The 15,542-nt window shown below is 43.1% G+C and overlaps 1 protein-coding gene across 2 annotated transcripts in view; it reads left to right on the top strand.

Annotated features, from left to right (window-relative positions):
* The window catches only part of LOC126298299 (Krueppel-like factor 2), a 33,924-nt gene extending 27,904 nt beyond the window's left edge, over window positions 1–6,020 (top strand). For both annotated transcript variants that reach the window (XM_049989597.1, XM_049989596.1), the window contains one exon: window positions 2,927–6,020. In XM_049989597.1, coding sequence (XP_049845554.1) covers window positions 2,927–3,940 — 1,014 coding nt within the window. In that variant the 3' untranslated portion in view covers window positions 3,941–6,020. The remainder of the gene's footprint in view (window positions 1–2,926) is intronic.
* Window positions 6,021–15,542: the final 9,522 nt, after the last annotated feature.

Below are 15,542 nucleotides of genomic sequence, written 5' to 3'. Positions count from 1 at the left end.
CATGCTCCGCAAGCAACGATGCAGTGAATGGTAAAGGATATTTACACCAAAGCTAGACATTCTCTTTCCCATACCTCCCGAAAAAGTAGCGATGAAATAATGATTGCCTGTATGCCGCTAACTTGCTCATTTTGTCTTTACGATCCTTACATTTCGTGAAACGTAGAGGCAAACGCTGGTTCTTTCAATCTCCTCAATAGATGTACAGATAAACCGCCACAGGTCGGGTATTACTTAATTCATTATCTTAGTGGCGTATCCAACTCACACCACTACGTGTTGACGATAGTGCTGAACGTAGCCTTAAACCTGTAACTGGTTACCATTAGGGCAATGAATACATGAAGATGTTTGCGTCCGATGAGAGAAAATAAGAATAAATCAAATAATACGGGGACTGGAGCGGTTTCCCTGCACAAAAATTCTTAAGGGCCACTGTATCCTTCGCTGGTGATGTCTGCGTTTGCTATTCTTTCTCAGAGGAATGTTGCGACAAGATCATCTTCTTCCCCTCATGAATTTGCATCTAACCTCTGATTCTTATCGAACGGACGGGTAACAGAATAGCAGCAGTCACCTCAGCTGCTTCGACCTGACCTCTTAATCGGATCTGGTACGGTTTCCAAATACTTCAGTAGTACTTAAGAACAGGAGCACAAATTTCAATACGTGATTCCCTATATATTTGCAGTAAACTTCTCCAGAAGTCCCCAGATAAACCTTATTAGACCATTCGCTTTCCTAAAATCCTAGAACATGTAATGGAGAACTAGTCACTACCTGATGAGAAAGTTCTTCAAGGTTAACCGCAACTCCTCCTACAAAATATCGTAAGTTTTTCAGGGAGATCATCTGAATGTTTTGACTAAGTGACAGCCTGTCTACTCTGGTGGCTCATTAGAGAGTAATTGTATTGAGTTTGATTTTTTACTCTCACTTATCTTTTTTATCTGTAGAGCACTGCAAATGTCGACCATATGAGCTGTGTATCTTGTTTGAAAACAAACTTGTAACACACAATCACGGTGGTTTCTAATGGCAACAATGTGCACAATTTCCTCCCTGCCGTCAACCTGCATTCGGTACTGCTCACTTCGTTTGTAAGGCCTAATTTTACGGGTGAAGTTCACTTACCCACATATACTCAGCAAGCCACTGAAAGTGCATACCGGAAGAGTACAACGCACAAACAGTAGCGAATTTCTGTCCTGTTCATCCGCTCAGAGAGCAGTGAAAAAATTCATGTAAGCCACCTTCGTAGTCGAAGGCGATAACGTTGGCGCTCGACTTAGAAGGAAGCCGGTTCTAATCCCGGTTGTGGATAAGACTTTCACTGGCACTATCTGGCCGACAGTAAGAGGAGAGGTCGTGGCATGATGTTTCTCATTATCGATATTTGAGAAATAATTCAAAAGCCAATATCGCTTAAATAGTGTAAACAGTATTTAAGTGACCTTGGCTTTTGAATTATTTCTACTACAATGTGTTCACTGCAAAACTAATATTTGATCCGACGTTCTGGATTAAATTCCAAACCGCTCCCTTGTCTTTCATGAAGTGAGGACATGTGACACCGCTGGTGGTGGTCCGTCCATCGGATAGGGGCGTTAAGCTCGGCGGCCTACTTAGTGCTTTTCGAGAGGAGTAGGATATGTGCCAGCACCGAATTTCACCCTCTCCCTCCCCTTAATCCCTACCAACACAAACCCAAGACAAAACAGTGCAAGCTCTCATCACAGCCATTCACACGACACAGTTACACCCTTGACACTTCTTAACAGGTCGCAGAAAGGGAACGATAAATCGCGTCCACTAGGACCTTGCCATGGGCGGCTGTGTAGGATTCTTGCATCTACGACGGCCGCTGTGGCCAAACGGTTCTAGGCGCTTCATTCCGAAACCGCGCGACTGCTGCGGTCGCAGGTTCGAATCCTGCCTCGGGCATGGATTTGGCTGATGTCCTTAGGTTAGTTAGGTTTAAGTAGTTCTAAGTTCTAGGGGACTGATGACCTCAGATGTTAAGTCTCATAGTGCTCTGAGCCATTTCTACCTGCATCTACTACCCCTGCGCTCATTTCCTGAGTGTGGCACTATTTATTTCTTATATCTCTGTAAGTGCCACAGCCGCACTTAACTTACTTTCATGAAACGTACGCATTTTGTATCTTGCTGAACGCAGTGTCTTGCTTGAATGCTGGTTCTCTAAATTTACCCAACAGGGTTTCACGAAAACGGGGTCGCCTTTCTTCCAAAGAATCCGATCTGAATTTGCAGAACACCTCAGTTATAATTATTTATGGGCTATATGCCGATACGTTTCAATCATAGAAGTACTTTTATGGTTCAAATGGCTCTGAGAACTAGAGGACTTAACATATGAGTTCATTAGTCCCCTAGACTTAGAACTACTTAAACCTAACTAACCTAAGGACATCACACACATCCATGCCCGAGGCAGGATTCGAACCTGCGACCGTAGCAGCGGCGCTGTTCCGGAGTGAAGCGCCTAGAACCGCTCGGCCACAACGGCTGGCATTACGTTTATGAGTCGGGCCATTTCTGCTATCATGCCTACTTGATAAGGATTCTAACGTTGGGGCAGTATTCTACCATTGATCGCACTACTGTCTTATGTGCGATAAGATTTACATGTGCACTGCATTTTCCCAGTACCGTATTAACAGATTTCAACATTCAACTCACCTTGCCCATTACATAAATTGTATATTCGTCCCATTTGATATCGCTTCTTGCTATTATGCATAAATATTTACGCCAGGGGAGATGCTCCAGATGTTCCTCACTTATCGTGTAATAGGTTACAGGCTGAACAGCGAGTGTGGTTTCGAGTAGTATTTAAGTGTACATGTAACTGCTAGTGTGCTGTGGTGATACGGTGAGGTGACACTGGTGCATGTGTGGGCAGATGTGGCAAGACATCGAGACGGTGATCCTGGGTGTGGGCGTGGGCGCGCCGCTGGCCGACTGCTACGCGCCTGCGGGGGCGGCGGAGGCGGGCCGCGACCAGCAGGTGCCGGTGGTGTCCCCGGGCGCGCTCTACGCCAGCCCGTCGCCCGCCGACGACGAAGCCGCCAAGCCGGACACCGCCTCCTTCTATTTCCCGCCTGCCGCCCCCGCGTCCGGCAAGGTGAAGCTGGAGGCGGCTCACCACCATCACCACCACCACCACCACCACCAGGAGGCCGCGACAGCGTACCACCGGCCCGTGGCCACCTTCCCCTACTCGACGCCGACGTCCTCGTCGTCGGGGACGGGCCCCGGGCAGCACTTCCCGCAGCCGACGGCCTACCCGGGCCAGTACGGTGCGCCCGCCCCCGCAGCTGCGGCCGCGGCCGTGCCCTCGGGCCACGTGCCCTTCGGCCAGATCTCGCCTCCCGCTACGCCGGAGAATTGCCCCGGCTTCTACCTGCACCACCACCACGCGCCAGCCGCCGGCTACGGCGACGTGTACCACCACGGCCGGCACCCTCACCCGCACCCGCACTTCAAGATCCTGACGCCGCCGTCATCGCCGCACCTGCCCTTCCTGGGCCGCCAGCCCCTGGCGCCGCCCCCGCCGCCCCCGCCGCCGGCCCAGCCGCCCGCGCCCGCCGCGCCCGGTGGCGCCGTTCCCAAGCCGCGGCGCCGACGCAACTGGAGCCGGCGCAAGGTGATCGTGCACACGTGCTCCCACCCGGGTTGTGGCAAGACGTACACCAAGTCGTCGCACCTGAAGGCGCACCTGCGCACGCACACGGGCGAGAAGCCGTATCAGTGCGGCTGGAAGGGCTGCGGCTGGAAGTTCGCGCGCTCCGACGAGCTGACGCGCCACTACCGCAAGCACACGGGCGACCGGCCCTTCCAGTGCCGCCTGTGCGAGCGCGCCTTCTCGCGCTCCGACCACCTGTCGCTGCACATGAAGAGGCATATGACCATGTAGTCGCCGCCGCCGCTCTCGTCGTTAGTGACAAACTAGTCAGCAAGGCCAGAATTTCTTTCATATAAATACTGTACATATCTGCACTACAAAATGAAGTACCCGGACGGTCGAGTCAAATAGAAAAGTCGAACACGTGTCGTAAATAACTAAAAACAAGAGATGCCCTGTTGTTTTCATAATAAAGCTGAAAGCCTAAGGCGACCTTTGTATTTTCGGAAAAGAATCATATTAGGGCCACTGTGTTGTACACAATGTTTGCGAGGTAAGAAACGTGAAACTGGGTTCCGTTTGAAAGAGTGATGTTGCTTAGTCATAAGTGACTGGACTCGGATTTGGTGGGACATCGGTTCGAGTTGTCATCTGGCCATCCAGATTTAGATTTCTCGTGGTTCTCTTAAATCGCTCAAAGCAAATGCCACGATGATTCCTTTGAAAAGAACAAGATGGTTTCCTTTCTCATTTTTCCCCTATCATCCTTCCTGTGTTCCGTCTGAAATGACCTCGCCGTTGACAGTAATTTAAACTATAATCTTTCTTCCCTTCTTTGTCTCTTACTAACTGCTTACTTCAACCATTTGTAAAACATTCTATTAAAGTAGAAGCAAGGCCAGTTCCAGAACATTTTTCCACTCGCCGGTCGCGGTGGCTGTGCGGTTCTAGGCACTTCAGTCCGAAACCGCGTGACTGCTACGGTCGCAGGTTCAAAGCCTGCCTCGGGCATGAATGTGTGTGATGTCCTTAGGTTGGTTAGATTTAAGTTGTTCTAGGGGACTTGTGACCTCAGATGTTGAGCCCCATTGTGCTCAGAGCCATTTGAACTATTTTTTTCCACTCAAGCGGCCTGTGATTACCCATCCCCTTTCTCACCTTTGTCTGTAGTTCATTTCTACCCATTTGAGTTCTCGTTATTAAATGTGATAACCATCGTATACAGATCTTGCATTTGGGTGCCACTCTCATCTTGGCACTCCAAGCGGCCTCTTGTGTTGCCCGTGCCCTAAACTGGCTTCTGAGTACAATGGTCAATTTCCAGTAGTGCAGGTTTCCAAGAATTCCTTTATACTTGAAAGTAAAAAATCATCCTGAGCCATGCTTGGAGCACAATTTAGAAAAATGGCAACTTTCGGGACTTTTTCGTGTGCTGCGTGTGGTTGACAAGCAGTGAAATGATTGGTTATCGATTACATTTAGCGAATTATTGAAGGATAACTGATGAGCTAATTGAAGGAGCACTAGCGACTCCGTTTTTGGAAACCAATATGAGCGATCTGAAGGGTGTTTTACTACTCCAGGGTCCCTCAATCTGACGTTTTACCTCGGCACAGCCACTCAGCGGCCGGTCGGCATCGTGCAGTACTCTGGAACTGACAGCGGAGTTAGTTTCCTCTTTTTTATTTCACCCAGTAATGCTACAAGTTATTTGGAAGTTAAGTTAAATAAATAAGACGCTTTTCTAAGCACCATCAGCTTACTAGTTTACATTTGGCAGTGGAAACAAAAGACAGCGGGGGAGAGACGGAAATCTTTCAGCACAGAAGCCATTATTTAATTTAATAAATATAGCGAATTTTCATTTGACTCGGCTTCCTTATTTGTGAATAGTGTTTGGATGACGTCCATACACCAGAAGTGCCTGATCGATAACCTAGACTGTAAGCCTTGGTATCAGACTGCTATTAGGACACATCCTCTGGTGTACAGAACGTGTATTCTTGCTTAAGATATTTATATTGAGACACATACTATGGTAATAAAATCTACACGACTGTGTCTGTTACCAAACCGACATAACAGTTGTTTGTAAAATAGTCGCTAGTTGTTATTGAAATATGTCATCAGTGAAATTTTACGATTTTTTTCTTCATAAGGACGCCAATCGCTATCATGTAAGTGCCATTTTATTCATGTGTTAAGTATAATGTAAATACATGTAAAGAAATTACATTTTCATGGAGTTGTTTGCAATGCATGTTGAGTACAATTTGTAATTTACTGTATCGTTCCAGGAATACGATAAAATATGAGTGTTGCGAAGACAGTTGTGTTAAATGTTTAAATACAAATATAACATCAATTGTGATATACTTCTGTTCCTTGCAATCATTTACCTATCAGAATCTTTATATTTTAATACTGAATGAGTGGATTTCTTTGCATATTACCGAAAAGAAAGAAAATTTGCCAAAGAAGCCTGTCTTGGGTGGATAACAGCTAAACGTTTTCTATTATGTACCTAAACGGCGATGGCAGAATTTCTTTTATAAACAGATTTTCTTCAACGACAGTTTTCTGAATTACTAAATAATCCATGCGTATTTTTTGCATTTTATGAAATAATTCTTTGACAATGCAATGACAGTTTTCTAGAGATAATGGTTTGGAAACTGTGTTGTCTACAGTATAATCCATTTTCTGAAAATTTCAATCTCTGCTGTAACTTCCCTGATAATTCAACAGGTTGTTGCCAACAGATTCCATCAATATTTATGTTACAACGAAATACTTCACTGATTTTGAAGCAATGTCTCCACTGAATTATGGCTTATCACAAGCGTTTGTCGTTCTTTTTTCTATATCACTTGTAAATCATTCACAATAATGTAGCCTTTACAGCAATTTCTCTTTAAAAACAGAAAAGAAATTAGTTTGGTTCAAATCTGCACGCAAACAGCTCAACATATCAGGAAAAAAGATATATTAGACAGACTTCGAGTTTTCTATAATTTCGTTTGAGCAAGACCAATAATGATGACACTAAGGAACATCGTTATTTGCTTTTGGTTTGGATTCCACTGATATTGCTAAGTAACTAAACTTAGGGCCGAGTATACTTACTGCAGTGGTGAAAAACATCGATTAGCATTGCCGTAGCCTTCACGTGTTTCGAGAAGACTTACACACCTGTACACACTTGGTTGATATAAATTTTACACTTTTCAGCAGCCATAGATAAAACTCTTAAATGAATTTTCGACACAGTCGAGAATATTTCACAAGAATGTCCATTTTCACAGATTTACTTAGGTTAACCTATAATTAATAATTTTAAATATCCAATGAACAAGGAGATGAAGGATTTTACTTCAGCACTGGAACAAACACATATGGAAATTATCAAAACACTCAGCAAATAATGTACCAATTTCATTGAATGTTTCTGACACGTATCGCAAGACTTACACGACACATCTAAAAAACCTTCTGATCCGTTTATGTTCTAGTAATAATTACATTTAACTGTTTCCATAATACAAAATTTTTAAAGCTTTCCTGGCCGCTTGTTGTCAAATTGCCTGCTGGCTTCTGTCTAGGGTTCTTCACCCGACATTTGCTTAATATTTTTTTAATAATATTTTTCCGCCACCGGTATTGGAGAGTGGGACTTCGACACTCGTGCTTGCCAGACGTCAGAAAAATTATGAGGAAAACATTGGCCGAGGATCCCGAGGCAGAAGCTAACAGGCAGTTTTTTTTCATCATACTTCAGAAAATAATTCCGGTGGACCAAGGATTTCGGGCCACATAAGGAGTCTGTCAGGTGATGTCGGAATCAGAAGACAACAAACACAGCTATGCCTTTGTGTGAGTCAGTATCACCTTGGAGCATTTAAAACCGTTCCTGCCTTGGCTCACGCTGCAGCACTTCAGTCGCATCTCGCGAAGCATACGTATTAGTATCTATTGTCATCCATAATGTGGGAGGACGCAGCCATTAGGTGTTTATGTGTTTTGAGGAGTTCACCGACGGCTGATTGAAATTATAACACACCACTTGTGACCAAAACGTGGCACTAAAAGTATTAATCATTGCTCTAATTCACTTGTGAGAACCTACGGACAGAAGTACGTCCAAAACGTACATGCTGTCTCTGGGATGAGTGTGGCAGTGTCCCTGGGCTGGCGTCTCTGTTACGCAACACTCTTTGTTCTGTGCCCAGAAATGCAACAACGTCATTATTCCTTCTGTTTACTGTCTGTTTGCTGTTGGAGAATTCAGTACAACGATAGATGAAGTAAAAAATTCAAACTGTGTAATTAATCAAAAAAATTGTTCAAATGGCTCTGAGCACTATGGGACTTAACATCGATGGTCATCAGTCCCCTAGAACTTAAAACTACTTAAACCTAACTAACTTAACGACATCACACACATCCATGCCCGAGGCAGGATTCGAACCTGCGACCGTAGCAGTCGCGCGGCTCCGGACTGAGCTCCTAAACCGCGAGACCACCACGGCCGGCTGTAATTAATAGGCTATGTCGGAATTAAGCAACTTTTTTCTACTTTCATCTGCACGGAAGCAGTTTTTGATTACGTTCATGACTCAAATCACGACCTGTCGCAGCTTTTTTTATTTTTACTATAACAATGAAAGAAAAAGTTTTATGGTATGAAATCGTTTTATTTCTCAACATGTTCGCCTTTGAAATTCATATACTTTCGTATCCATTAGAACCAGTTCTTGAAATATTTTTTCACTCTAATCTTGGTACCACAAGAACACCGTTTGGAAGGATTCCACAGATTCTTGTGGTGGTGAAAATCGCTGTCCACTGAATTTGTTTTCACGTAAGTGAGCAAATAAAGTCTATAAGCGATGAAGGATCTGAACACGCTCGGTGTGACATTAATTCACTGCTTTTGTCTGTCAAGTAATTTACTTTTTGAGGTTGTGTGTGAACACTAGAACTGTTATGATGAAGAATGGTTCCATATGCCCGATTGTTTTACCCCATTTCATCGATGACTTGTGGTACGCAAATTGTTGTACTCATAATGAATAGCCGGCAGTTCTAGGCGGTTCAGTCTGGAACCGCGACACCGCTACGGTCGCAGGTTCGAATCCTGCCTCGGGCATGGATGTGTGTGATGTCCTTATGTTAGTTAGATTTAAGTAGTTCTAATTTCTAGGGGACTGATGACCTAAGATGTTAGGTCCCATAGTGCTCAGGGCCATTTGAAACATTCATACGGAATAATTATTTTTCAATCCTCTAAGGTAAGTCCAGCATAGCCAAAGAAACAAGTGATCACTTTCTTGAAAGTGCTTCATGAACGAAGTAATGTTGAGGACTTCAGTTCATGCTGAAACACAAAAAGAACTGTTTCCGGTTGGTATGAAGATATCGAAGTTTCACTTGTTTTATACGATTCTTACATTTCTTCAGTTAATTTCCTTCGGAATTTGTTCACAGCAACTGAAACAAGCCTGCTTGTCGGTCATATAGCAAGGAATCCATCGGGAAGATGTGCAGTCTCCGGAATACTTAAGGATGCCACAACTTCACGGAAAATCACAAGCCGGGCCCTTTAAATCACGGCGTCCACAGCGTGTATGATTTTTGGACTAACAACAGATTTTGGTCGACCATCACAAAATTCACCGCTGACGCAACAAAAACGACTATAACGAAAAATCAGAGTTGAGCGAAACTAATCGAGCATGTATTGCACACCCAATGGAAATCTTTACGTCAAAGATCTATTTTTTTCTTAACACTTCCTTTGAACTCCGACTTTAACCCAATTTCTCGGAAAATTATACAATGTAGCCGGTGTTTGCTACAGCTGAAAGTTTCCAGCTGTAATGCCGTGATCGATTTACAAAGCCGTTTTACCTCCGAAGATACCTCTTGCAGTCGGAGACGAATCGTCAGTAAATACTTTGATGCACTGACGAGACCCCTCAACCTGGAAGTTTTGAAGGAAGAAACTATTCGGCCAGTTTATCTGAAAATATCTTGATATTGGGTACAATAAATAGGCTGTTAAAATGAGGGGAGTGGTGTACGTTTTAAAACACACTAGAGCTACACCTACGTGGGTTACAGAATTGATTGCTGTTAGTTTTGAAAGAGATTATGAAGTAAATTAGGTATAGAAAGTATAGTAAAGAATTTATGACCCGTTCAGATGATACAATGATCCTGTCGAAGACGGGAATCGATGTTATCCTTGCCTTTCTTTTTCTGTGAAGATCGATTCTTCAGTCGTGTGGTTTGCATTCATAGACAGAAATGATAAAAAAATGAAGAAATGCCTCATTTTTGGCAAAGTTCATATATTATTTCATTTTATTTTATTCCTACCGGAATTCTACGATATACTCACTTATTTCTGCACAGATCAGTCTAACTATCAGTGCAGCTGAGACCAACGGCTTCCTTAGAGAGTCGTAGGAAGCTCCACATGAGTTCCTTATGCGGTACCGAGCGAGGTGGCGCAATGGTTAGTACGACGGTTCAATCCCGCCTCCAGCCATTCTGATTTACATTTTCCGTGATTTCCCTAAATCGCTCCAGGCAAATGCCTGGATGGTTCCTTTGAAAGGGCACGGCCGACTTCCTTCCCCTTCCTTCCCTAATCCGATGTGGCCGATGACCTCGCTATCTGGTCTCCTCCCCCAAAACAACCCAACCCTTATGCGGTACGTTTGCGGAATCAAGTTTCGATTGACTTCATCTGAACTAAATGACAATTCCACAATCAGATCTCTTTTTTGGCGTGTAGTATGCTTCTGTACTAAGTGATAAATCGTGTAAGGTCCTCTAGAGAAAGTCGAAAAAAGCACGCCTTCGTATCTCGCGTCATTGCCACTGAAAGGCAGGTACCCGTTTTGCTTATGTGAAAAAAAATCCATCAGAGGCTAGCAACTAGTTTGGACGACAATTAAATCAATGTAATTTTTAGTGTGGCCCATAACAGGCGAGACAGAATTTATAATCAATTTCAGGAAAAAAGTTGAGCTTCTCATAGATCCGTGCGAGTGCTTTTCAAATATTTTTCACTAAAAAGCCTATCTCTAGATTACCAAACGAGAGCAATCATTACTTTAGTATACGTTACCCTGTAAAAGGCTTTAGCAATAGTACAAAGGGTACTTTTTCCTAAATCGTGACAAACTCCAAGAAAAGATGCTAGATAGGATAAGGAGCAAAAAACGGGGTATTCACATACACAATGATCGTCTGGCTTATACCGTACTGGCGGGACAACTGCCTTATGCTGATACCGGAACGCATTTCAGGTCATATGTCCATATGACCAGTTCTGCTCATCATCCTCTCAGAGATCGTTCCACGCAGTACGTTCCTAATTCGAAAAATCAGCCTTTATTTAAGAGGGTCCGACAGTAGTACTTTCTTACATTGAACTGCTCAGCAATTACTGTCTTACTACTTATAATCGCCGATTACCTTTCCAAACTAAAAGCAAAACATGATTGCTAATAGGTCAGAAATATATCACCTGATGCTAAAAATTATTCCATAACATCTTGACTTGGTGGTACAGCAACCCTGTTGCTACCATTTGTGGTTTTGCAACCTAGGACTGTTTTTTCGAATAGCGCCTAATACTAGTCGGGGAGAACGTGTGGTAAATTTTTAATATAAAAATGTCTAGAACTTGTTCTTGTGATTTATTATTGAATCTAAATGATTGAAACATCAAAACCTATCGCATATCTCCCATGAGTTCCTCTCTCTCAGCCCTCAGGCAAAAACTTGTTGTCAAGTGCGCACTAAGAGAACAGGATGCTACAATATCCCCTCCACAACACAATATGTTTAACCCTGTTTGTAACAAGATCGTGGAAACTGTCGGTATTGACCCTGGAAGAATGTACCGCATTTGCTGAAAGTGATATTATGAATGATTCCAGACAAGAACTGCCGTATTGACATTCTCCCTGCTCCCAATACTTACCAAAAGATCTGTGAATACCACAGAATGCGTAATGTACAGAGTAAATAATGCATATTAAGGACTAACCTGAGTATACAAACTCGTGCCGAATCTGTTCAAATGGTTCAAATGGGTCTAATCACTATGGAACTTAACATCTGAGATCATCACTCCCCTAGACTTAGAACTACTTGAACCTATCTAACCTAAGGACACCACGCACATCCATGCCCGAGGCAGGATTCGTACTTCGACCGTAGCAGCAGCGCGGATCCGGAATGAAGCGCCTAGAACCGCTCGGCCACAGCGGAAGGCTGCAGAATCTGTAAAAATGGAAGTCAACTGTCATGCTGAAGTCTTAGAAAAGCTCATTTGCCATGTCAACGTACTTTATATTCTTCTATACTTCACACGAGGTGAAACAACGGGACAGTTGATATATACCCTTGCTTACTATGAATAATCAATTCTGTCACTCTCATGAATTCTGCATAATGTTCCCAGAAGAAACAGTTTATAAGCGGTATCTCATAATTACGTTGTAATCTTGATTTTGCGTTGCTGACTCGAAAAGCCGGGGTCGTGAATTCAGTTCTCGTCCAGGCATACGTGTGGGATTTCAGTGTATAATTACTGTTTTGTAGCGAACGTCAAGACTATGAGATAAAGAATTGCGGAATGAAGACGTTTAGGTGTTTGACATCAAAATGTGGTGGATAACCTACAGTCATCTCCGACGTCACTTTAACACCGCTGGTTGCTGATATGATCACGGTGCCAACAAATTTTGAAAATAAATATTTTATTTTTATTTTATTTTATTGGAGAATCTGAGATGCACGATGTATTGACTTATAGAGTGCATTGCAGAAGTTCTTATACTTCTTCAGATGCGCATCTTAATGTCTCCCAAAATGTTTCAAACGTCTGAAAGTACAGTAAGTGACCCCGAAGGAAAGTTCCGCGGCAGCACTGCGGCTTGGCTGCCATCGTATGTTGCGTGACGCCGAAACCACTGTTTTTGATTAGGAATATACGACTTCCAAATTCTTTTGCGAACTGAATGGCGTCAATGATAGATTTATAAAACTGAACGGAATAGTAAGAGTCGTAGCCTGTGAGGTTCAGACAACAATCCTAATGTAAATACCCGAAATATGACATCAGTGGGCATTAACTGTAGAACCTCTGAGCCTAAAAAGCTATGTATGAATACCTCTGTCACTAAAAAGAAAATTTACGGTGGTGGTCGGGATATAAAATTACCAAATTTAACTGAGGATGCTACGATTGGGCAGCAGACATTTCATATTGAAGATTTTTGCTTACCAGCTCTCCAAAACTTCACTTGTGCAGGACACAATATCATTATACGTTCATAGCATTATAAGTGACGCATAAATCGTCTTCAGCTTTCAGTTGTCTCAACAACTGAAGCAGGCACGTAGAATAAAGGTGTATGGTGAGTACCATAAAAAAAAGCATCGGAATTTTTGTTTCTGGTGAGCTTTGCGGAGTTTTTACTACCAGCCTCTACAGCCCGTATACATCCCTTTCTAGTTTCCATACATTCTCTAGGATTTCAAAGGTTAATGACAAAAATAGTAACAAGTGAAGGAAATTTGCGGTCATTTGCTAAGAAAATATTGTCATCACGCAGTGCATACTCTCAGTGGCAATTATCAGGAAGGTTCTATATACTACACTAAAGACAATAGTACAATGTCAAAAAATTTAAATATACTGGGTGTTTCACAATTCATATTATAGGCTTCTTGGAGTTTTGTATAGTGGACTGAGCAGATAAACTTTTCATGAGGAACCAATATCCGAAAATATACCGTTTGAACGTAAAATAAGTTTCAGTGTCGGATCGCTTTTAAAAACTCCACGTCACAGTGCGCACACAACGGAGAGTGGAGTTATGAACTGTGTGTTGTATAGAGGCCCATTCCACGGGCAGTGTTTCCAGCACTCGTCGTCGGATTCTGTTCTACGGGTGAAGGACGTACTCTTCAGAGTGCGTGGCACGTCCGTGGGACACCACAGTCAACCCTCCTATTTGCGAACATACCGGTTTCTTGCAACCGTTGTTGCAGTGGGACCATAATGGTATGTGATGTCATAATTACAACAGGGACTGAAGCCTTCTTCTCAGTCTGTGTGCATACCGTGAGATGACAGATTAGAAAGTGATCCTATCTTCAATCATATCTTATATCCAAACGGTACGTTTCCGTACATGGGTTCCTCATTAATATATTGTCTACTATGTCAAATCTACAGCCCCTAGAAGCCTATAATAGGAATTGTGTAACACCCTGTAGGAATGGACTGCGCTAAAGGCCACCGGTAGTATGGAAATGCAGACGAACTTCAACAACGTATGGATTAACTCGACAGACTAAGTTAGAAGGTAGGGCTGAAATCGGTTCTAACAAAACGAAAATACGTTACAATCAGCATCTACATCTACATAGATACTCCGCAAGCCACCGTACGGTGCGTGGCGGAGGGTACCCTGTACCATTACTTGTAATTCCCTTTCCTTTTCCACTCGCAAATAGAGCGAGGGAAAAACGACTGTTTGTATGCCTCCGTATGAACCCTAATTTCTCGTATCTTATCTCGTATCTTATCTACGTTGGCGGCAGTAGAGTTGGTTGGCAGTCGGCTTCAAATGCCGGTTCTATAAATTGTCTTAATTGTGTTTCTGAAAAGAACGTCTACATCTACATCTACATAGATACTCTGCAAATCACATTTAAGTGGTTGGCAGAGGGCTCATCGAACCAGCTTCACAATTCTCTATTATTCCAATTTCGTACAGCGCACGGAAAGAATGAACACCTATATCTTTCCGTACGAGCTCTGATTTCCCTTATTTTATCGTGGTGATCGTTCCGTCCTATGAGTCAACAAAATATTTTCGCATTCGGAGGAGAAAGTTGGTGATTGGAATTTCGTGAGAAGATTCCGTCGCAACGAAAAACGCCTTTCTTCTAATGATATCCAGCCCAAATCCTGTATCATTTCTGTGACACTCTCTCCCATATTTCGCGATAATACAAAACATGCTGCCTTTCTTTGGACCTTTTCGATGTACTACGTCAGTCCTGCCTGGTAAGGATCCCACACCGCGCAGCAGTATTCTAAAAAGAGGACGGACAAGCATAGTGTAGGCAGTCTCCTTAGTAGATCTGTTACATTTTCTGAGTGTCCTGCCAATAAAACGCAGCGTTTGGTTATCCTTCCCCACAACATTTCCTATGTGTTCTTTCCAATTTAAGTTGTTCGTAATTGTAATATCTAGGCATTCAGTTGAATTTACGGCCTTTAGCTTAGACGTCGCCTTCCCTGCAGCGATTCCCATTTAAGTTCCCCAAGCATCTCCGTAACAGTTACCCGTACGTGTTGTTCGAACCTCCCTGTAACAAATCTAGCAGCCCCCCTCTGAATTGCTTCGATGTCTTTCTTCAGTCAGACCTGCTACGGATCCCAAACACTCGAGCAGTACTGAAGAATAGGTCGTACCAGCGTCCTATATGTGGTCTTCTTTACAGGTGAATCACTCTTTCCTAAAATTCTCCCATTAAACTGAAGACGACCATTCGCCTTCCCTAACACAGTTCTCACAATATCGTTCCACCTCATATTTCTTTGCAACGTTATGCCCATATATTTAAACGACTTCACTGTGTCAAGCAAGACACTAGTAATACTGTATCCGAACGTTATAGGTTTGATCTTCCTACTCATCCGCATTAACTTACATTTTTCCACATTTAGGGCTAGCTGCCATACATCACACCAAATAGAAATTTTGTCTAAGTTGTCTTGTATCTTCCTACAATCTGTCAACTTCGACATCTTACCGTAGGCCACATAACCGATCCATAGAATAGGAAATTGTAC

This window comes from Schistocerca gregaria, chromosome X (assembly GCF_023897955.1).
Source record: "Schistocerca gregaria isolate iqSchGreg1 chromosome X, iqSchGreg1.2, whole genome shotgun sequence".
NCBI lineage: Eukaryota > Metazoa > Arthropoda > Insecta > Orthoptera > Acrididae > Schistocerca > Schistocerca gregaria.
This window is presented reverse-complemented; position numbering and strand designations above follow the sequence as displayed.